This window comes from Rhinoderma darwinii, chromosome 1 (assembly GCF_050947455.1).
Source record: "Rhinoderma darwinii isolate aRhiDar2 chromosome 1, aRhiDar2.hap1, whole genome shotgun sequence".
Taxonomy (NCBI): Eukaryota; Metazoa; Chordata; class Amphibia; order Anura; family Rhinodermatidae; genus Rhinoderma; species Rhinoderma darwinii.
Window position 1 is genome coordinate 549,739,460 of NC_134687.1, and position 24,440 is coordinate 549,763,899.

The 24,440-nt window shown below is 40.7% G+C and overlaps 1 protein-coding gene across 3 annotated transcripts in view; it reads right to left on the reverse strand.

The window, feature by feature from the left end:
• RASGRF2 (Ras protein specific guanine nucleotide releasing factor 2) overlaps positions 1 to 24,440 on the reverse strand; it is a 296,181-nt gene that overhangs the window by 86,774 nt on the left and 184,967 nt on the right. For all 3 annotated transcript variants that reach the window (XM_075837752.1, XM_075837761.1, XM_075837744.1), the window contains exons 6-9: positions 22,891 to 22,970; positions 13,693 to 13,886; positions 9,661 to 9,770; positions 1 to 75 (exon numbers count right to left, since the gene is read on the reverse strand). The exon at positions 1 to 75 is cut by the window's left edge and continues 44 nt beyond it. In XM_075837752.1, the coding sequence (XP_075693867.1) occupies positions 1 to 75; positions 9,661 to 9,770; positions 13,693 to 13,886; positions 22,891 to 22,970 (459 nt within the window). The remainder of the gene's footprint in view (positions 76 to 9,660; positions 9,771 to 13,692; positions 13,887 to 22,890; positions 22,971 to 24,440) is intronic.

Genomic DNA, 24,440 nt, shown 5'->3' on the forward strand with positions numbered 1-24,440 from the left:
CCCTCCACAATCATTCTTTCAATAGACAGATTTTTTCGGATGTTTTCTGTGTCGCTGACTTCATCGTGCATTACCCTGTATAGCAAAATATATAATACATTATTTCCCTGTTGATTTACATACTTAGCTGAATAGCACTAAAAAAAAGCTGAAAAAAATAATCAAAAATGCTTGTTTAACTTATAGACTCACTCATAAACATCCACGTTTAAAGTATTTAAATCCTGCAACTAGGAGGAGCTTACTGCAGACTATTTTATTATTAAGTTCAACAAATACTTTGTATGCAATAAGCTGCTAAAGTCCTCAGAGTGGCAGCTGCAGGCAACCAGAGATCCTGATCACGTGGAATATTTTTTACATGTAAAAAGCACCTGTCAATAGCTTTCCGTTGACTTAAATGGGAGTAGACGCCAGGCTGAAGAAAGCCTGATGGTGCACTGGTGGGCTGGATGTATTTGGATACAGAGATCTCATATCGATCACAGAAAGAAAACTTGGTCACAGTTTTCACTGACTCTACCTGAATAACAGGGACATGTATGCCCTGGAGGGAAAGGAAGTCCACGGCCTGATGGCCAGGAGAAACTGACCTAAATATCTCTCTCTGTAGCCCAGAAGGACCTCTGTCATAGAACCATACAACAGAGATTCATGAGACCTGGTGAAGGAGCCTGCCCACAATCTAAGTAGACCTAAGTGATGGCTGACTATCATGTAGAGGAGAGTCATCTAAGCATCGCGGTTTATGCTGGGGCAAGCGAGAGTCCTTGACACCAGGGGCCTCAGAAATAATCTTGTCCAGTCTGTGACCAAGGAGACAGCAAAGAGAGGGTACAGTGAGGGTACATGGGAGCTGAATCAGCTGCCCAAGGTTGAACCAGAGTGAAGTGAAATAGACCCCATAGGTGCAGTGGAACACGCTAAGAGTCTCCCTGCACCCAGAGGAGCCTTCTTGTATGGAGTGCGCCAAGAGTCTCCCTGCACCCAGCTGAGCTTCACTGCGGAACTTTTCTATAAAGGGGAAACTGAGAAAGCCAATACCACCTGGGAAGCTCCAGACAAGATGCCCTGGCGAGTCCAAAAAAGTAGAATCTGCCATGGGGATAGTGGTAGCCTTGGCCAGTGGATAGATCAGCGGGTCTCCTATAGGCTAAGTAGGACCATTGGCAAGGAGATCTTCAGATCCAGGTGCTTGGAGTGAGAGAAAAAACCCGCTGTCTAGCAATAGAGGGTAATGCATAGCACAATTACTCCAACTAAGGAAGGGGGTAATATGGCTTTCGGATGCTCGTTATAACTGCGTAGCAATGTTAGTTACACCATCCACTAAGGAAGGTAATCTAATCTGTATAACATAACTACTCCATCCATGGAATTGTCTGCATGATGTTAGTTGTACTGTCTAGCAAAAGAGGGAAATCCGTAATAATACATTGCTTCGCCTAAGAAGTAATGTGGCACCCTATGTTTGCAATAACTACGATGTCAGTTACAATACAGTCGAGATGGTGTCTTTGGGCCGTAGCAGAGGTGGCTTGCAACACCAGTGGAAGGCAGGCGGTTGGAGTAGGCAGGGAAGTAGCACCCATATATTAAGGACCTATATTCCCCGCCTTGAGCATCAAGTGGAAAAGGACAGGGCGGTCTGGACATAGGAGGGAAAATAAAACTGACCAATGCATCAGAAAAGTGTGGCCTAGTAGGCTGCAATGAAGCCTGGGCCTAAATTACTGTTGTGGCCTGGCTGCATGGTGTTACGGCCTAGTAGGCCGGTGGTTCCAGTCTCCAACATTAGGAGGAGAGGGGGTGGGCACAGTAAGCCCGTGCTATGAGTGGGCAAGAAGGAGTATGAGAAATACTGTGAAGAAAAATGTGATACGCAAAGGTCAATGCAGATATTACAGCATGTATGGACATGATTAGTGTATTATTATTGTCTTCTGCTGGCCATAGACCTAACAATTGTCGTTACCACACCAAAATATTTATTATAGTTAAATATAATTGTTACATTCAGGGTTCACATGTCAAGCTCAAAATGCGTTTTGCTATTTAAAATTAATTTTTATCGCAAAGGGAAAACCCAGCCTAATGGCACTCTAAACAATTGGTTCAAAACCAATCGAAATATGCTCCATTCGTTGGCACACTTATCTTTTGTGCTGTCAAATTTTTCTCATTTTCTCATTAGTGGTAAAAGCTACTGTAGCATTCACTTTACTATTGTCTGAGAAAATACACGTGGGGAAATGCAAATGTACAATACTTCTCATAATACAATTTTCCCTGGGAAAAATTTCTTTGTATCATGGGAAATATCTTTTGATGTATTCCAGTTCACTACTAGTCATAGCGAAGCGATGATGTAACATTTTACTGTAGGCTGTAAAACAAGATGCTTGCAGGATGTAGCCTGTTAACTAAGGCGAAATTCACACGAACGTGTGCGTTTTGCACGTGCAAACGCAGTGTTTTTTGCACGTTACAGTTCTGTGTGTCATAAGTGTTTGGTGCATGGCTGCGTGATTTTCGCGCATATGTCAGCCTTATGACATGCGATTTTGTGGTTTAGAAAAAGAGATGAAGGAGGTGGTTTCATTTTTCCCTTAATTTCTTGATCTACTGTTGCGTGAATCACGCGCAGCATATGGAAGTGCGTCCGTGTGCTGTGCGTGATTTTCATGCACCCATTAACTTCAATGGGTGCGTGATGCACAAAAAACACTCAAGTATAGGACATGTCGTGAGTTTCACGCAGCGAGAAAAACACGGAATGTCTGAATGTCCCCATTGCCTTACATAGGTCCGTGAACTACGCTTGTGTAAATAAGGCCTAACAGTTATCAACACAACGTTTTAATTGTATGGTTGCATTTTTATTTTTATTATGTGGTGGCATTTAAACTCTAAAAATACCTGCACAAGAAAGGGCATACTGTGGTTTTTGCAAATTGCAGATGTGAAGGATGGGTTATTTGCTTATATTCTCTGTATTAAATTACATTATGAATTATCAAGCAGGATGCAAAATTACTAAGATATGTATTTTCTATTTTGTATTCTTTACATGATGCGTAAGTGATTAAAATAATGTTTAAATGATTTAATTTCGTGCAGCGGCCATCTTGTCTGGAGTTCCCATCTTGGTTTTTTTGTAGTGAATAAGAAAGTCATTGTTCCTTTAAGATAAGTATATTAATGTTGATTTCGTATGTTTCTTAGTTAGTTATCTTTGACCTTGGTTCCCATACGAAGCTTGCAGAGAAGGGACAGGGAGTGAGATGGGAGGGCAGCAAATGTGCATGTGGGAATGCCTCCCCCATCTTACAGGAATATTCTTGCCAAGAGAGATAAGGCACCTGCAAACCTGATGTGTGAAGAATCATAATGATGTATCTGGAATGTATCGTGTGTCTGTAATTGGCTGAAAAAGAAATATTGTCACATTGCCTCTGATTGGTTAACCTCACGCCTACACCCCTTCTGAATGATAGTATTGTAATTGAGTTTGGCAATAAACCCCCAGAGGAGTATTTTTGAGCATACCAGCAGCATCTGTGTGTTAATTCTCCTCTCTCGATATATATCGGTATGAAATCTCCTGATTAGGATTGTAGGATAAAGTTCCTGGCGTGAGTGTCTGTTGGAACACTCGTCTAAATTTCAGTCTAATATATTTTGAGCCATTGACTTCCACGACACAGGGTAGCTCATTAAAGCCCAACAGTATTTTACAAAAACACAATGATATCTATGCATTAGAATCCCCCCCCCCCCAAAAACTAAAAAAACAAAAACCCCCTCCCCCCCAGAAAAAATAAAAACTAGAAACCTTAAGAACTGTTCCTATATTTAGGGTACTTTTGCAGTGATGGTAGAAGGCAGGGAACATTTTTAAACAGGTCAGATTATACTCCCCAAGGAATAAGAATACAATTATTTATTTCTTTTTTTTAAATAAACGTGCATAGGAAATTTGACAAATGAAAAAGTTATTACATATTATAACCCATATTTAATCATGTAATTTTCATACTGATGCAGTATATTTATGCAGTTAACCAGACCTTCATGTCCCTACACTATCTGCCAGCAGATGGCTCTATTAGCTATTGCCAAATTACTAAGGTTGCACATAAGCTGTGACAACTAAGTATGTGGGATCTAAAAGTAGTGCAGCACGAGTTTTGGGAATAGTCCAAATGCTTAACAGATCTATTCTTTTAAACCAAATCCATATTGCTCAAATAAGGCTGAAGATAATATAATGAGAACTAAAAATAAATGCTGTAGTGCTTCCGTTACATTAAAGTTTACATTAGCTATATAGCTAGTAAACCAATTAACGGTGTCTGTCAGTTTATAACAAAATGTTAATTATTAACGCTTATTACAAAGATATTAGATTATTATATTCATAGGTAATTATTTTCAGATATAAAATTCATTACAATACATTAAAGGCTATGTAAACCTCTGTATGCAGAGCCGCTGTATCTTACTCTGAATCCTGTACCCGTCAGGTCCAATGAATTCAGTGTCAGCGGGTGATCCACTTGTTATCCATCACATCTGCGTTCATAATTAGATTTGATCAATTACAGGTGGATCCTGCGTTTCTGACCCACTGTCACTGAACCCGTCAGTGCCACTGACCTGACGGATTCAAGTGCACGATACAGCTTCCCTGTATACAGAATACAAAGCAGCTGTACCTCAAAAAGTAATAATAATTTTCAATAAAAATGAATTATAAAGTTGCACAAAACACACTGATTGACCTTTTTATTAAAAAAAGAAATAATAATTGCTTTCAAAGTTGTATCTGTTTATAGATACTGGGCTGTTTCTGCATCTCTCATTCACTTTAATAGAGGGGGACTGCACATGTATAGCCACCTCCCCTCCAATAAAGCAGACCTGGCACCTCTTTCCTCAGGATTCGAGTGATCGGACCCACACTGACCAAACATTTATGTCATCAGAATACTAAATACATATGTCCACAGTGTCCCTCAAAACCTGTCGTGCTATGGAAACTTTGTAGTAACTACATCACTCTCATACCAAAGTTGGCCATACACAAGAGGTAGCTGTCGGCAAAATGCTCTTTTGACCGATAGCTACTTCACCAGATTCCACTATAAACACAGGTTTTTTTCAATGAAGAGGGAGAAATAAAACCTTGCCAGACCCCTCTGACAGCAGCTTATCTCCTGCGGGAACAAAGGATCTAGAATGTTGACTACCAACATGTCAGACCCTTCTTTCCCTTACAACATCTGTCTTCTGGGAGAGCCGGGAGGAGAACATACACATTACATAGACGGCCAATCCAGCTGAAATTGTCAGGTTTCACTGATTTATCTAATGTGTATGACCAGCTTCAGGTTAGAATCTGTATTGAATTGTGATGTGGCAGATGGATATTTTGTAAGAAGGTTTGGCAGCAATTATTCCTTAAATGCATGTAGTGCCTCAGTGTTATAAAAATGCAATAATAGGGGAATCCTGGAAGGGGGCAAATACTTTATCACAGGAATCTCTATTGATTGTTTATTTTGTACAACACAAAGTGAAGCTTTACATTTTCTACATACATTCAATCTCATCAAAGCTTATATTACGGCTTAAACAGGAAAAAAAAAAAAACGGGAAAAAATTGTACATCTATTTGCAAATATTTTGGAAATTAAAATTGAAGAAACCTGAAACCAAAATGCAGAACAGAACGAGATGTCTTAAATTAAACAGTGCAGCACTTGGGAGAAACTGTGCAAATGTTTTCCATTATACAGTCGGTTGTTAGCTTGATATATAACATTATTAAATTGAGGGTAACACTCGCCTTCACAATCTCAAGGTGAAAAAAAACACACACACACACACAAACAAACAAACAAACAAACAAACAAACAAACAAGTGGTGAATTCAAGCCGCATCTTCCCATGAATATGAACAACTACCCCTTCTCAATATGAGAAATGGCAATGGTGGATCTCTACAAGTGGGCATCTGTGGCTAAGGCACTGTTGAGTGGCGTCGTTGGCTGAGCCACTGTAAGGGCATGACCACACATGGCGGAATTCCTCCGCAACTGTCCGCATCAATGCCGCACAGAATCTGCGTTGCAGATTCTGCAGCGGATCTGCACAAAATGTGCAGAAAATTGATGCGGACTAGCTGCTGCGGACTGCAGGAAAAGTGCTTCTCTTCTCCCTATTCAGTGCAGGATAGAGAGAAGGGATAGCACTTTCCCTAGTGAAAGTCAAAGAAATTCATACTTACCGCCCGTTGTCTTGGTGACGCGTCCCTCTTTCGGCATCCGGCCCGACCTCCCTGGATGACGCTCCAGTCCATGTGACCGCTGCAGCCTGTGCTTGGCCTGTGATTGGCTGCAGCCGTCACTTACACTGAAACGTCATCCTGGGAGGCCGGACTGGAGACAGACGCAGGGAGTTCTCGGTAAGTATGAACTTATATATTTTTTTACAGATACATGTATATTGAGATCGGTAGTCACTGTCCCGGGTGCAGAAACAGTTACTGCCGATCGCGTAACTCTTTCAGCACCCTGGACAGTGACTATTTACAGACGTCTCCTAGCAACGCTCCCGTCATTACGGGAGCCCCATTGACTTCCTCAGTCTGGCTGTAGACCTAGAAATACATAGGCCCAGCCAGAATGAAGAAATGTCATGGTAGTAAAAACAATACGCTCCGCAGCACACATAAGATCTGCGGACTTCATTGCGGAATTTTGACTCTCCATTGAAGTCAATGGAGAAATTCCGCCATGAGTCCGCAACCAGTCCGCCACTGCTCCGCAACAGACAGAGCATGCTGCGGACACCAAATTCCGCTCCGCAGCCTATGCTCCGCAGCGGAATTGTACGCATCGTGTAAACGAACACTGCTAAATTAAAGTGAAAGTCAATGGAGAAACGGCTCCGCTGCGGATTAACGCTGCGGAGTGTCCGCAGCGGAATTTAAGTGAAATTCCGCTATGTGTGAACCCGCCCTTAGGGGGGTAATCACCCAGCTATCCCAAAAACAGATATAACCAAGAAGCATCAGAATATACTGTTCAACAACTTGATGGTAGAGAGGAACGAGTGATTTTTTTAAATGTTTTAGGTGGAAATGCAAGCAAATGCTGGGGTCCTATTTCAAGTTTATATAACATGGCGTCCTTAGTATAACCTTTTTTGGACTACCCTTTTAATAAGTATTACACATTATAGAAGTCATATAGTAAATGATGTTTCAGTTTTACTGTAATGTCCCTTTTCGTTTTTTCTTTGAGATAACATATTACACAATTGCATCTATATTTGCTTGATGAATGAAATATCCTTGAGCCAGTGCGGCAGCCAATGACCCAGGCAAATAATCTTTTAATCTGATCTAAATCAGAAACATGCTTTCTATTCATTTTAAAACACATCACATGACTGAACTAAGTAGGGATGATGGGGGACTAGAAATCCAGACGTTTCTACACAAGGAAATATGTAATTGGATGTAACTCTATAGGAGACACATGAATAGGAGGTAGCATCTAGGTATATGTACAGACAAGTAACATAATTATAAGTAGAACACTGCTGGGGCAGAAAATTGGAGCACCTTCCCCATGTTAATGCAGGTATCACTTTAGGTCACTGCATCACAGGGGTTAAATGGCCAGGACTGGACATCTCCCCAACTTCTTGGCCATTGCCACGGGGTGATCGTGGTAAATCACAGCTGTAAACTAGTAACAGTAACGTGCCGAAAATACAGGGATATTAAACTCATTCACAGATCTTTATTAAAAACTCTGCCCAGGGAACCAACTTCCACAAGCCTGCGTGCAGCGCAAAAAAATATGCAATTGCGTAGTCACATGACTATATTTCATTACCAATGAATGTGAAGCCCATATTCACATACATCCCTGAATTTTTGTATTTCCAGCAAGTTGTCATCACTAGTTTACTATGCCCATACTCCAAGGCAATGACTACAGTCCTACAGAAAATCTCAGATAACATACTGTGATATCATGGCACACGTGGCAGAGCGGACTTTGTCATTTAGTACTGCTCATTACTGATATGTCTACAAGTTCTTTTGAGAATAGATCTGTCTGCACAGTGTATACTGTATGTGACATTTGCATCGTAATTACATAATACTATTGAGAATATTAATTAATAGCAATTATTAAACCCACAACGCACTTAGAGGTTGGTTTAATTCACAAGAGAACCAATCAGGGAGTACAAAGGAGCCACAACAGGGAAGAATGGAGGAACAAACGTGAGTTATTTTTCAATAAAAACACATACAAGTGCCGTAAATGCATGATATGTTGATTTGGACAAAATAAATAGCCGAAATAAAGAGACAACCCTTTTAAATCAGCCTCTATAACATTGTGATCATTTCTATGCTAGAAGTGGAACCATATTCATACAATGCTGTGCCACCTGATAATGCCCTTCTACCCTTTCAGATGCAAGGCAGACAGGGAAGACAGTGAAGACTGTAAGGGCTTACATGTCCACACGTAAAATTTCGGCAGCAATTCCGTTGAATGTAGCAGACTTTCTGCTGCGGCAAAAACGCACCATTTCCTGCGTTTTGCCCTTTAGAAAATGTGTGCGTATATTGCTGCGTTTTTCACAACGCTGGGGGATGGTGACATCTCCTATGAAAAACGCAGCAATTCAGTCCACTTTCCACAGCAGGAATTGTGATGCTGCAGTACAAAAAATATGCACCGCAGATCAAATTCTACTCAGAATTTTTACGCAGTGTGTGGATGACATTTGTTAAATCCCATCCACTATGATGCTACTGTATTTTGTGGCGTGTTTTCCGTCCGCAATTCCGGACGGAAAATATGCAGCAATTCTGCTACCTGTGGACAAGCCCTAAGGCCATGTTCACACTGAGTATTTTGGCGCTGTTTTTGACACGGAAACCACACCAAAAAACTTCCAAAAATGCCTCCTATTAATTTCAATGGGAGGCAGAGGCGTTTTTTTTTCCCACGAAAAAGAATCATGCCCTTTATTCAGGCGTTTCCGTCTCTGACCTCCCATTGACATCAATCGGAGGCAGAGAAAGTGGTTTTCGCTGCGTTTTTTTCCCGCAGTGCTGCATGGCCGTGGCCCAAAAAAACTGTGGAAAAATGCCGCAAAAAAGGCGTCAAATAGAGTGCAAGCAGATCAAAATTAAAAATGAGAACCCGAGCATTTAAAGTGTTTTGATGTACATTAATCTACAATATACGAGTCGGGTAGTTGGTGAGATGGCACCACTATCCTATCACTACTCATTGAGAATATGATGAACTCTTGACTATGCCATAAGATGAATGATAGTGTCATATCAAATTTTCTGCGCAAAGGAGACCCCGCATCGCATAGCTAGACAACAAAGTGTCACCACCATGTTTCTTCCCCTAAAAATATTATTTTACCTGAGTGGGCCCCCTCAGCCTCTGGCTGCTTCAGCTGTAGTTATACCCATGACAAAAAAAATTCCCTGATAACAAGATACGTCTTAAATGACAGGATAATGATGTATGAGCTTCATGCATTCAGTGTGAATACTGTATTAATCTGCAAATAAAACAGGTTTTGATGATAGAACTGTTGACTTACCTTGAAAGGTCCTCCAGCTTAGACTGAGCAAACTCTAAACTTTTCCTCTCTACGTGCTCATGAGGTGTATGGGCTAGAAGCTCATGGAGTGTTATAATGTACCGAGGGATCTACAAGAAGTAAGAAACATATATATTCAATATTGAATGAGATTATCTATAAAAGGTAATAACAAATCATACATCCATTCAAAAAATGCTAACATTTCATAGAAATAGACTAAAATGGACCACTGAATCCAAAATGTAACATTTTAAGATATAAACCACAAAAGTAATGTATGCACATAAATGTGAACATTTTTCCTATTTTATGTATTCATATAAGCAAAAAGCCTTTATTTTTTTTTCACTTTTAACATCTGTTATATGAGTCTCTGTTTCTCAATACCAAGCAGTTTCAGAAAGCAAATAAAATCTAAGAGATGAATAGTGCAAAATTTGTACAGACTACAGTACAAGGTAAGTTTTCTGTATATGTTATGTGTATTGATGCGGTTTCCAAACAAGGCTTTCATTAAAGAGAACCTGTCACCTCTCCTGACATGTCTGTTTTAGTAAATAATTGTATTCCCTATTAAATAACATTTCTGGAGCATCTTTTCTTAGAACTCTATGTTGTGCCGTTCCACTGTTATTCCTCCTAGAAATGTATTAATAAATTGACAGCTGGGTGTTACCAATTGGGGGTGTGTCCCTACACAGACTGACAATGTCCAATCAGTGCTGACAGAGTGAGACTATGTAGGGACACGCCCCATTGACAAGGGCAAAGGTAATACCCAGTTGTGAATTTATTCATAAAATTCTAGGAGGAATAACAGAGGAATTGTACAATGGAGAGTTCTAAGTAAATATGTTAAATAATTGTTATTTCATGAGGAATACAGGTAATTACTAAAATAGACATGAAAGAGAGGTGACAGGTTCTCTTTAAAGGGGATTTAAAAGACTGGCTGCACGCAGTGGATGTGATAAAATAATAAAAAAAAGTATGTATTACTCAAGTGGTAATCCTGTCCTCAGCGGTGGCCATATGACCACGGAGGACAGTAATTGGATGCAGCAGTCACATGTGGGTAATCCCAAATCATCACTGCTGGACAGCTACAGATACCTGAGGAAGCACCAGAGCGGCAGGGGATTTACCAGGTGAATAATACTTATTTCATAATTTAATCACACCCCTGCATGCAGTCAGTCTTTTAAATGTCCTGGACAAACCCTTTAAGGTCACCACACACATTGGATAAGAATCAGCAGACAGATAGATGACTAATCGGTTGTCCATCTGTACTGCAAACCAATTTCATCACCAACATTACAAAAAAACGTCAGTAGTTGTAGTGGGGAGTTTTCTTCAGAAATTATTTGTGTACACAAAGATCAGCTATAGTCAATCAATGGCTAAAAGACAGATGGCACATCAACATTTCAGCAGATTATCTGTTGTTGATAGGTCGTTTCTGCAAAAGAACATTACCAATTAATTCCAGATAATTAGCCGAAACGGTTGAAATTGGTCTTTATGAACATTTGTCTTTAAAGGGGTTGTCCATTTTGAACAAGTCTGTAAAACATCACCCGTGGAAATTTGTGGGGCCATACTGTAGCTTAAAGTGCCTCTGATTTCATACGGGACATACATAGGTTTTTTTTCTCATGGATTCTTATGGAATTTGTGAAAAAAAAACATGCCATGTCCCATCGCATGCTGTATTATGAAGATTTTTTCCACTAGAAGTATTGCATCTAGGGTAGCGTATGGTGCTATATGGAGGCAACATACGGCTGCCACAAAATGCCTAAATAATACAAATCCATAGGGACCCGTGTACTCCACACAGGCTTTGTGTACATGGCTTTGGTGTCTGCCTAAGGGTATGTTCACACGATGAGAGGCAGTTACGTGTGAAAAGACAGACTGTTAACAGCTGCCTCGTTTCACACGTAAATGCTCCTCCTCGTAATTTACGAGGCGTCTGAGACGCTCTGAGACGCTCGTAAATCTTGAGCTGTGCTTCATTGAGTTCAATGAAGAACAGCTCAAATTACGTGGCAAAGAAGTGCCCTGCACTTCTTTGCCGAGGCAGTCCATTTACGCGTCGTCGTTTGACAGCTGTCAAACGACGACGCGTAAATTACAGGTCGTCTGCACAGTACGTTGGCAAACCCATTCAAATGAATGGGCAGATGTTTGCCGACGTATTGTAGCCCTATTTTCAGGCGTAAAACGAGGCATAATACGCCTCGTTTACATCTGAAAATAGGTTGTGTGAACCCAGCCTAAGAGACAACTTTGAGGGATTTTTTTTTTTCTTTTAATAAATAGATTAGTCAGTGTGTTTAGTGTAACTTTGTAATTAGTCTTTATTAAAAAATCGTTTTACTTTTGGAGATACAGCTGTTCTGTATTCTCTATACAGAACAGCTGTATCATTCACTACTCACTGAATCCGTCAGTCCCACGGGGTCAGTGTCTCCAACACGCAGGATCCACCTGTAATCTATTACATCTAAGTTCTAAACATAGATGTGATTGTTTACAGGTGGATCCTGCTTGTTGGAGACACGCAGGACCCACTGACACTGAACCTGTTCATAACTTAGATGTGATCGATGACAAGTGGGACCCACCGACATTGAACCCGTCAGTCCCACGGTCAGTCAGTTCCATCAGTGTAAAACGAAAGATACAGCTGCTCTGTATAGAGAATACGGAACAGCTGTATCTCCAAAAGTAAAACGATTTTTTAACAAAGACTAATTACAAAGTTACACTAAACACACTGACTAATCTATTTATTAAAAAAATAAAAATGCCCTCAAAGTTGTTCATAGCCTTTAAGAAGCTTTTTCTTTCATGTTTAGAAGTTTTATAAAAATGCAGTAAGCATTTAAGGTCTACTGCCTCCGGTTAACTCAATACAAAAAAAATATTATGCAAAAGCAAGTTGCATTCATTGCATTGTGCTTCCCAAACTCCACAAAGAACCACCTGTAGTCATGGCATGGATATCTCTGCAGCGTTGCCCGTCATTACACTTGTGCATTACAAATACCAAGAATGGCATCAGCATCAAAGCGAGCCCAGATTTCAGCAAGGGCAGGGAGTAATATTCTGAATTGATATTTGCTCATTCAGTAAGCAAAGCAGTTAATTATGGAATAAAAATAATACATCCCTATCTCTGTATTGGTCTATGGATTAGAAAAACTCTATTGTTTCACACAATAGACCTTATAACTGCTACAACCATGGTAACGTAGGTTATTTGTCTGCAGAGCAACCCATAATTATCCATGGTCAATCCTCATTGTTAGAAAGAGGTGTATTTATCGGTTCAGCATGACAACTTGTGTTACCAAACAATTAACATATGGCTAAATATCGGTTTTCAAGGACTCCCAGATGCAAAATGGAATTAATAATAACCTACCTCGAACATTAATACCAGTTACGTAAAAAATATAGAAAAAAAAGCAGCGGCCAGGACTGTAAAACAGAGACTATGTAAATAACAGCACACATTTGAAGCAGTATAAGGCTGTGTTCACACGACCTATTTTCAGACGTAAACGAGGTGTATTATGCCTCGTTTTACGCCTGAAAATAGGGCTACAATACGTCGGCAAACATCTGCCCATTCATTTGAATGGGTTTGCCGACGTACTGTGCAGACAACCTGTCATTTACGCGTCGTCGTTTGACAGCTGTCAAACGACGACGCGTAAAAATACAGCCTCGTCAAATGAAGTGCAGGACACTTCTTTCAGACGTAATTTGAGCCGTTCTTCATTGAACTCAATGAAGCACATCTCAAAATTTACGGCTGTCAGAGAAGCCTCGCAAAATGCGAGGAGGAGCATTTACGTCTGAAACAAGGCAGCTGTTTTCTCCTGAAAACAGTCTGTCTTTTCAGACGTAAAAGCCTGCTACTGTGTGCACATACCCTTACAGGTTGATATGTGGTATTTGAAGCTGTATTTAAGCTCTGATTCATTGAAATCAGCCATAGGTCAGTGACATTACCTGGAACATTGGATATGTCAGGAATGTCTCCAGCATCCTCCCCTCACATGCTGGATTGGCTTCGTATTGCTTGAGAAGTTTATCAAAGTCTCGGTTTTGCTTACAATTTGCCAGCACTTGCAGACTGTACTGATGATTCCGTACAAATTCTTGGTAGATGTTCAGCATAGGCAGCAAAATATCAAACAAATCAGCTGGATAAAATAAAGAAGAATAGTCGTAGAATAACGTTTAGGTATTTTTAAAAGATGAAAAACGGCTTACCATAACACTTATGAAATAAAACATGGCATTCCCTCAAAAAGAATCCATGATTACAGTATATTACTGTTCTAATAAGAAAAAAAACACAATATATGGCCTCCTCTATTAAAGGAGTTCTGTAGCCTTATATAATAAGGCTAAAATAAAAGCGCCCGTGGTGTAACTTTGTGGTAATATAGTCAACTTTAAAATTAGGCCCGAGCCAGTGGAACAGAAGGGGAACGGCAAAATCCAGAGGAAATACGCAACATATGGGCCATGTGATTTTGAAAATCTGCAACATGCCTTAAAGTCTGTGTAAAGTTTTTCTACAAACCTCTTTCATTTACATTGCTGTGAATGTATCTGTGTTGCACTGCGAGTGAACGAGAGCGCTGATGTGCAGGGAAAAAGCAGAATGGGTTTTTGCCCCTTTGTCCATGAGGTCGGCAGGAGTCACACACATTGGACCCCCACCATTCATTAAGTAATGACATATTAGCAGTATGCCATTACTATTTATAATAGGAATACCTTTTTAATATTTTAACATCTGGCAGAGCAAATAAGGGCCTGTTCACATCGGCCTTCCGTTCGGCTTTCCATTCATCTGCTCCGTCAGAGGAACACATGAACTAAAAGACAAAGGGAAAGTATCGTTTCCATTTGCAATATCATTGATTTCAATTGTATTTTTTTTGTTTCAGTTGATTGAGTTTGCCTCCGTTCCACTAGGTTCCTGTTTTTTTTTTCACGGAAACAATAGTGTAGTGTGCTGCGCTATTGTTTCCGTGAAAACGAAAAAAATTGAAACCCAGCGGAACGGCGGCAAACTGAAAGAAACTAAAACCCCAAAATAACATTGAAATGAATGGTATTGCAAATGGAAACGATACTTTCCTTTTGTCTTTCCGTTCATGTGTTCCTCTGACGGAGCAGATGAATGGAAAGCCAAACGGAAGGCCAACGCTGATGTGAACAGGCCCTTAGAGAATGTTAACTTGTAGTTGATAGAGTATTATGTAGCACACACACTTCAAGAATTTTAGAAATCCTCATGTCATGGGAACTGTCTGTAGCTCTTATTCGGTTGTTATGTAGACAAAACACATAGAAATCAATACTCATTGATACTTTGTTTGTGAGAAGAGAAAAGGATTTGCATCAGGGATGGATTTGTACAGCAGTAGTGATTGTAGTAATTCTTAATGGAAATTAGCTCCACAATGACAAGCACCTGCTGTCCCGCACTACATCACTTTTAAAGATAACTGAAAGGAAAAAGTAATAAGCCAAAATATACAGTAATGAGTAGCGGAGCACAGCAGAACAATCGAGTGTTATGTGTAGTAATAGATAGCGAAGCACAGCAGAACAATCCAGTGTTATGTGTAGTAATAGATAGCGAAGCACAGCAGAACAATCCAGTGTTATGTGCAGTAATAGATAGCGGAGCACAGCAGAACAATCCAGTGTTATGTGCAGTAATAGATAGCGGAGCAGAACAGAACAATCCACTGTTATGTACAGTAGTAAATAGCGGAGCACAGCAGAACAATCCAGTGTTATGTGCAGTAATAGATAACGGAGCACAGCAGAACAATCGAGTGTTATGTGCAGTAATAGATAGCGGAGCACAGCAGAACAATCCAGTGTTATGTGCAGTAATAGATAACGGAGCACAGCAGAACAATCGAGTGTTATGTGCAGTAATAGATAGCGAAGCACAGCAGAACAATCCAGTGTTATGTGCAGTAATAGATAGCGAAGCACAGCAGAACAATCCAGTGTTATGTGCAGTAATAGATAGCGGAGCAGAGCAGAACAATCCAGTGTTATGTACAGTAATAGATAGCGGAGCACAGCAGAATAATCCAATGTTATGTGCAGTAATAGATAGCGGAGCACAGCAGAACAATCCAGTGTTATGTGCAGTAATAGATAACGGAGCACAGCAGAACAATCCAGTGTTATGTGCAGTAATAGATAGCGGAGTACAGCAGAACAATCGAGTGTTATGTGCAGTAATAGATAGCGAAGCACAGCAGAACAATCCAGTGTTATGTGCAGTAATAGATAGCGGAGCAGAGCAGAACAATCCAGTGTTATGTACAGTAATAGATAGCGGAGCACAGCAGAACAATCCAGTGTTATGTGCAGTAATAGATAGCGGAACAGAGCAGAACAATCCAGTGTTATGTACAGTAATAGATAGCGGAGCACAGAAGAACAATCCAGTGTTATGTACAGTAATAGATAACGGAGCACAGCAGAACAATCCAGTGTTATGTGCAGTAATAGATAGCGGAGCACAGCAGAACAATCCAGTGTTATGTGCAGTAATAGATAGCGGAGGACAGCAGAACAATCCAGTGTTATGTACAGTAATAGATAGCGGAGCACAGCAGAACAATCCAGTGTTATGTGTAGTAATAGATAACGGAGCACAGCAGAACAATCCAGTGTTATGTACAGTAATAGATAGCGGAGCACAGAAGAACAATCCAGTGTTATGTGCAGTAACAGATAGCGGAGCACAGCAGAACAATCCAGTGTTATATGCAGTAATAGATATAGCGGAGAACAGCAGAACAATCTAGTGTTATGTGCAGTAATAGATAGCAGAGGACAGCAGAACAATCCAGTGTTATGTACAGTAATAGATAGCGAAGCACAGCAGAACAATCCAGAGTTATATACAGTAATAGATAGCGGAGCAGAACAGAACAATCCAGTGTTATATGCAGTAATAGATAGCGGAGCACAGCAGAACAATCCAGTGTTATGTGCAGTAATAGATAGCAGAGCAGAACAGAACAATCCAGTGTTATGTGCAGTAATAGATAGCGGAGCACAGCAGAACAATCCAGTGTTATGTGCAGTAATAGATAGAGGAGCACAGCAGAACAATCCAGTGCTATGTACAGTAATAGATAGCGGAGCACAGCAGAACAATCCAGTGTTATGTGCAGTAATAGATAACGGAGCACAGCAGAACAATCCAGTGTTATGTGCAGTAATAGATAGCTGAGCACAGCAGAACAATCCAGTGTTATGTGTAGTAATAGATAACGAAGCACAGCAGAACAATCCAGTGTTATGTGCAGTAATAGATAGCGGAGCACAGCAGAACAATCCAGTGTTATGTGCAGTAATAGATAGCGGAGCACAGCAGAACAATCCAGTGTTATGTGCAGTAATAGATAACGGAGCACAGCAGAACAATCCAGTGTTATGTGCAGTAATAGATAGCGGAGGACAGCAGAACAATCCAGTGTTATGTGCAGTAAGGGCATGACCACACGTGGCGGATTTCCTCCGCAACTGTCCGCATCAATGCCGCACAGAATCTGCGTTGCAGATTCTGCTGCGGATCTGCACAAAATGTGCAGTAAATTGATGCGGACTAGCTGCTGCGGACTGCGGTAAAAGTACTTCCCTTCTCCCTATTCAGTGCAGGATAGAGAGAAGGGACAGCACTTTCCCTTGTGAAAGTCAAAGAAATTCATACTTACCGCCCGTTGTCTTGGTGACGCGTCCCTCCTTCGGCATCCAGGCCGATCTCCCTGGATGACGCGGCAGTCCATGTGACCGCTGCAGCCTGTTATTAGCCTGTGATTGGCTGCAGCCGTCACTTAGACTGACACGTCATCCTGGGAGGCCGGACTGGAGACAGAAGCAGGGAGTTCTCGGTAAGTATGAACTTCATTTTTTTTTACAGATAGATGTATATTGGGATCGGTAGTCACTGTCCCGGGTGCAGAAACAGTTACTGCCGATCGCTTAACTCTTTCAGCACCCTGGACAGTGACTATTTACTGACGTCTCCTAGCAACGCTCCCGTCATTACGGGAGCCCCATTGACTTCCTCAGTCTGGCTGTAGACCTAGAAATACATAGGTCCAGCCAGAATGAAGAAATGTCAAGTTAAAAAAGCAAGACGGATCCGCAGCACACATAACATGTGCATGACAGCTGCGGACTTCATTGCGGAAATTAGAATCTCCATTGAAGTCAATGGAGAAATTCCGCCATGAGTCCGCCACTGCTCCGCAACAGACAGAGCATGCTGCGGACACCAAATTCCGCTCCGCAGCCTATGCTCCGCAGCGGAATTTTACGCCTCGTCTAAACGAACACTGCTAAATTAAAGTGTAAGTCAATGGACAAACGGCTCCGCTGCGGATTAACGCTGCGGAGTGTCCGCAGCGGAATTTAAGTGAAATTCCGCCACGTGTGAACCCAGCCTAATAGATAGCGGAGCACAGCAGAACAATCCAGTGTTATGTGCAGTAATAGATAGCGGAGGACAGCAGAACAATCCAGTGTTATGTGCAGTTATAGATAGCGGAGCACAGCAGAATAATCCAGTGTTATGTGCAGTAACAGATAGCGGAGCACAGCAGAACAAATCCAGTAATATGTACAGTAATAGATAGCGGAGCACAGCAGAACAATCCAATGTTATGTGCAGTAATAGATAGCGGAGCACAGCCGAACAATCCAGTGTTATGTGCAGTAATAGATAGCGGAGCACAGCAGAACAATCCAGTGTTATGTACAGTAATAGATAACGGAGCACAGCAGAACAATCCAATGTTATGTACATTAATAGATAGCGGAGCACAGCAGAACAATCCAGTGTTATGTACAGTAATAGATAGCGGAGCACAGCAGAACAATCCAGTGTTATGTGCAGTAATAGATAACGGAGCACAGCAGAACAATCCAGTGTTATGTGCAGTAATAGATAGCTGAGCACAGCAGAACAATCCAGTGTTATGTGCAGTAATAGATATCGGAGCACAGCAGAACAATCCAGTGTTATGTGCAGTTATAGATAGCGGAGCACAGCAGAACAATCCAGTGTTATGTGCAGTAATAGATAGCGGAGCACAGCAGAACAATCCAGTGTTATGTGCAGTAATAGATAGCGGAGGACAGCAGAACAATCCAGTGTTATGTGCAGTTATAGATAGCGGAGCACAGCAGAACAATCCAGTGTTATGTGCAGTAATAGATAGCGGAGCACAGCAGAACAATCCAGTGTTATGTGCAGTAATAGATAGCGGAGGACAGCAGAACAATCCAGTGTTATGTGCAGTTATAGATAGCGGAGCACAGCAGAATAATCCAGTGTTATGTGCAGTAATAGATAGCGGAGCACAGCAGAACAAATCCAGTAATATGTACAGTAATAGATAGCGGAGCACAGCAGAACAATCCAATGTTATGTGCAGTAATAGATAGCGGAGCACAGCCGAACAATCCAGTGTTATGTGCAGTAATAGATAGCGGAGCACAGCAGAACAATCCAGTGTTATGTACAGTAATAGATAACGGAGCACAGCAGAACAATCCAATGTTATGTACATTAATAGATAGCGGAGCACAGCAGAACAATCCAGTGTTATGTACAGTAATAGATAGCGGAGCACAGCAGAACAATCCAGTGTTATGTGCAGTAATAGATAACGGAGCACAGCAGAACAATCCAGTGTTATGTGCAGTAATAGATAGCTGAGCACAGCAGAACAATCCAGTGTTATGTGTAGTAATAGATAACGGAGCACAGCAGAACAATCCAGTGTTATGTGCAGTAATAGATAGCGGAGCACAGCAGAACAATCCAGTGTTATGTGCAGTAATAGATAGCGGAGCACAGCAGAACAATCCAGTGTTATGTGCAGTAATAGATAACGGAGCACAGCAGAACAATCCAGTGTTATGTGCAGTAATAGATAGCGGAGGACAGCAGAACAATCCAGTGTTATGTGCAGTAATAGATAGCGGAGCACAGCAGAACAATCCAGTGTTATGTGCAGTAATAGATAGCGGAGGACAGCAGAACAATCCAGTGTTATGTGCAGTTATAGATAGCGGAGCACAGCAGAATAATCCAGTGTTATGTGCAGTAATAGATAGTGGAGCACAGCAGAACAAATCCAGTAATATGTACAGTAATAGATAGCGGAGCACAGCAGAACAATCCAGTGTTATGTGCAGTAATAGATAGCGGAGCAGAGCAGAACAATCCAGTGTTATGTACAGTAATAGATAGCGGAGCACAGCAGAATAATCCAATGTTATGTGCAGTAATAGATAGCGGAGCACAGCAGAACAATCCAGTGTTATGTGCAGTAATAGATAGCGGAGCACAGCAGAATAATCCAATGTTATGTGCAGTAATAGATAGGGGAGCACAGCAGAACAATCCAGTGTTATGTGCAGTAATAGATAGCGGAGCACAGCAGAACAATCCAGTGTTATGTGCAGTAATAAATAGCGGGGCACAGCAGAACAATCCAGTGTTATGTGCAGTAATAGATATCGGAGCACAGAAGAACAATCCAGTGTTATGTGCAGTAATAGATAGCGGAGCAGAACAGAACAATCCACTGTTATGTACAGTAGTAAATAGCGGCGCAGAGCAGAACAATCCAGTGTTATGTACAGTAATAGATAGCGGAGCACAGCAGAATAATCCAGTGTTATGTGCAGTAATATATAGCGGAGCACAGCATAATAATCCAGTGTTATGTGCAGTAATAGATAGCGGAGCACAGCAGAATAATCCAGTGTTATGTGCAGTAATAAATAGCGGGGCACAGCAGAACAATCCAGTGTTATGTGCAGTAATAGATAGCGGAGCACAGCAGAACAATCCAGTGTTATGTGCAGTAATAAACAGCGGGGCACAGCAGAACAATCCAGTGTTATGTACAGTAATAGATAGCGGAGCACAGCAGAACTATCAAGTGTTATGTGCAGTAATAGATAGCGGAGCACAGCAGAACTATCCAGTGTTATGTACAGTAACAGATAGCGGAGCAGAGCTGAACAATCCAGTGTTATGTGCAATAAAAGATAGCGGGGCACAGCAGAACAATCCAGTGTTATGTGCAGTAATAGATAGCGGAGCAGAGCCGAACAATCCAGTGTTATGTACAGTAATAGATAGCGGAGCACAGCAGAACAATCCAGTGTTATGTGCAGTAATAGATAGTGGAGCACAGCAGAACAATCCAGTGTTATGTGCAGTAATAGATAGCGGAGCAGAGCAGAACAATTCAGTGTTATGTGCAGTAATAGATATCGGAGCACAGCAGAACAATACAGTGTTATGTGCAGTAATAGATAGTGGATAACAGCAGAACAATCCAGTGTTATGTGTAGTAATAGATAGCGGAGAAAAGCAGAACAATACAGTGTTATGTGCAGTAATAGATAGCGGAGCACGGCAGAACAATCCAGTGTTATGTGCAGTAATAGATAGTGGAGCACAGCAGAACAATCCAGTGTTATGTGCAGTAATAGATAGTGGAGCACAGCAGAACAATCCAGTGTTATGTGTAGTAATAGATAACGGAGCACAGCAGAACAATCCAGTGTTATGTGCAGTAATAGATAGCGGAGCACAGCAGAACAATCCAGTGTTATGTACAGTAATAGATAACGGAGCACAGCAGAACAATCCAATGTTATGTACATTAATAGATAGCGGAGCACAGCAGAACAATCCAGTGTTATGTACAGTAATAGATAGCGGAGCACAGCAGAACAATCCAGTGTTATGTGCAGTAATAGATAACGGAGCACAGCAGAACAATCCAGTGTTATGCGCAGTAATAGATAGCGGAGCACAGCAGAACAATCCAGTGTTATGTGCAGTAATAGATAACGGAGCACAGCAGAACAATCCAGTGTTATGTGCAGTAATAGATAGCAGAGCACAGCAGAACAATCCAGTGTTATGTGCAGTAATAGATAGCGGAGCACAGCAGAATAATCCAGTGTTATGTGCAGTAATAGATAGCGGAGCACAGCAGAACAATCCAGTGTTATGTGCAGTAATAGATAGCGGAGCACAGCAGAACAATCCAGTGTTATGTGCAGTAATAGATAACGGAGCAGAGCAGAACAATCCAGTGTTATGTGCAGTAATAGATAGCGGAGGACAGCAGAACAATCCAGTGTTATGTGCAGTAATAGATAGCGGAACACAGCAGAACAATCCAGTGTTATGGGCAGTAATAGATAGCGGAGGACAGCAGAACAATCCAGTGTTATGTGCAGTAATGGGTAGTGGAAAAATCCAGTGTTATGGAAAAGTGGGAGTACTGTAGCAACAAGTTTGAACCCAAAAACAATAAAAAAAATAAACAGTGTAATATAATAATTCAACATTAGTCTGTCCTCATGACACTTCTTGTCTGTGTTCTGTCCTTGCTCATGTATTATGGACATTATATGGATCCAATCGTCCTCCACATCAATGTCTGCAGATTAACTGGTTTAAAGAGAGGAAGTTGTGTCTATGTATATATGTGCACATTGATGTGAACTACTAGTGATGTGTGTGCAGAGAATTATCAGACACCACATTAGCATATCAGGATACCACCATGTAGAGGTTTAGGGTACAAACTTAGGGTAAACTCCCTGGGGAGTGGAAGTGGCAGCCATATTGGCTGCACCCTACTTTTTCCAGAACCAGATAAAAGTAATAAAGTTGAATAGAACATGACTTTACACAGGAGGACAACGCTACATAGTATTATAGTATTGTCTAGCAAACTAATTTATAAGTCTGGAAAAGATATGAAGCGGGGAAATAGCATCGCTGTAAGAAAACTGGAAGAGGAAAGCTGTAATTATAATATTAATAGTTGCAAGTGTCTTGGTGAAATGGAGTTGCATCACTTCAGAAAGCGTCAAACTGCGACTTGAAGAATTAATTTCCTCAAATACTTCATCTTCAGCAACAGACTGGTCATTAAGAGAGAATCAGTGATGTATAATTCAGTGACAAAAGTAATGCAATCTCAGCCAACACAAGACATACTTCAAAACGAAGCGAGAATCTTAAGAAATCAGCAATCTACATAGTAGCCATTCAACTTGGCAGTTCTCAGTCATATATTATTAACAGGATTACAAAACAGACTCACGTACCTAAAATTAAAGTAGGCCAATTAGTAATTCTTGCCTTCAGACCCTGGTGAAAGATATCATGGAGAAACATGATGGTTTCACTGCAGGAGACAAAGAAAAATATATAATGAATTCTGTATACATCTCAGCCATTACATCAAATGCTAGTGGTAAAAAATCAGTACAATATTTACATTCATTTCCTGTTCTTTATATTAAATGGATAAATAGTACTGGAATGCGCGCTTAAAAATAATGAGCGATAAAACATGTACATAAATTCATCAACGAAAAATGATAAACTGAAGGTGGATCTAAAAGTCATCAGCGAGAAATGTCAAGATTTACCAGCCGCCACACAATAAATAAGACACAGCTGGTGACTTTTATTATATGATTGTGAGATTAACAATGATCCTGCATAGAGAGCACAAAGCCACCAATGTATAGCAGTGCATTAAACGCAAAGAATATTGAAGATTTCTTCACACCAACATTATTATTTTTTTATGTATTTGGGATCCTAATCCTCTGATGCTTTATTTTGTTTGGGTTCATTCATATACATTTTTGTAGCAGAGCAGAAATGCATAAATTCAATAATTAAAGAAAGAAATAAAAATTATATATATATATATATATATATATATATATATATATATATATATATATATATATATATACATATACATATATACACACACATATACACACACACATCTCAATGAATTAAAATGTCATCAAAAAGTTAATTTATTTCAGTATTTCAATTCAAAAAGTGAAACTCATGTTCTATAGATTCATTACACACAGAGTGATCTATTTCCAGCATTTTTTTCTTTTAATGTTGATGATTATGGCTAACAGTTAATGAAACCCCAAAATTTACTCTCAGAAAATTTGAATATTATATAAGCCCAATTTCAAAAATGATTTTTAATACCGAAATGTTGTCCTACTGAAAAGTATGTACAGTATATGCCCTCAATACTTGGTCGGGGCTCCTTTTGCATGAATTACTGCATCAATGCGGCTTGGCATGGAGGCGATCAGTCTGTGGCACGGCTGAGGTGTTATGGAAGCCCAGGTTGCTTTGATAGTGGCCTTCAGCTCGTCTGCATTGTTGGGTCTGGTGTCTCTCATCTTCCTCTTGACAATACCCTATAGATTCTCTATGGGGTTTAGGTCAGGCGAGTTTGCTGGGAATCAAGCACAGTGATACTGTGGTTATTACACCAGGTATTGGTACTTTTGGCAGTGTGGGCAGGTGCCAAGTCCTGCTGGAAAATGAAATCAGCATCTCCATAAAGCTTGTCAGCAGAGGGAAGCATGAAGTGCTCGAAAATTCCTGCTAGACGGCTGCGCTGACTCTGGACTTGATATAACACAGTGGACCAACACCAGCAGATGACATGGCTCCCCAAACCATCACTGACTGTGGAAACTTCACACTGGACCGCAAGCAACTTGGATTGATGCCTCTCCACTCTTCCTCCAGACTCTGGGACCTTGATTTCCAAATGAAATGCAAAATTTACTTTCATCTGAAAACAGAACTTTGGACACTGAGA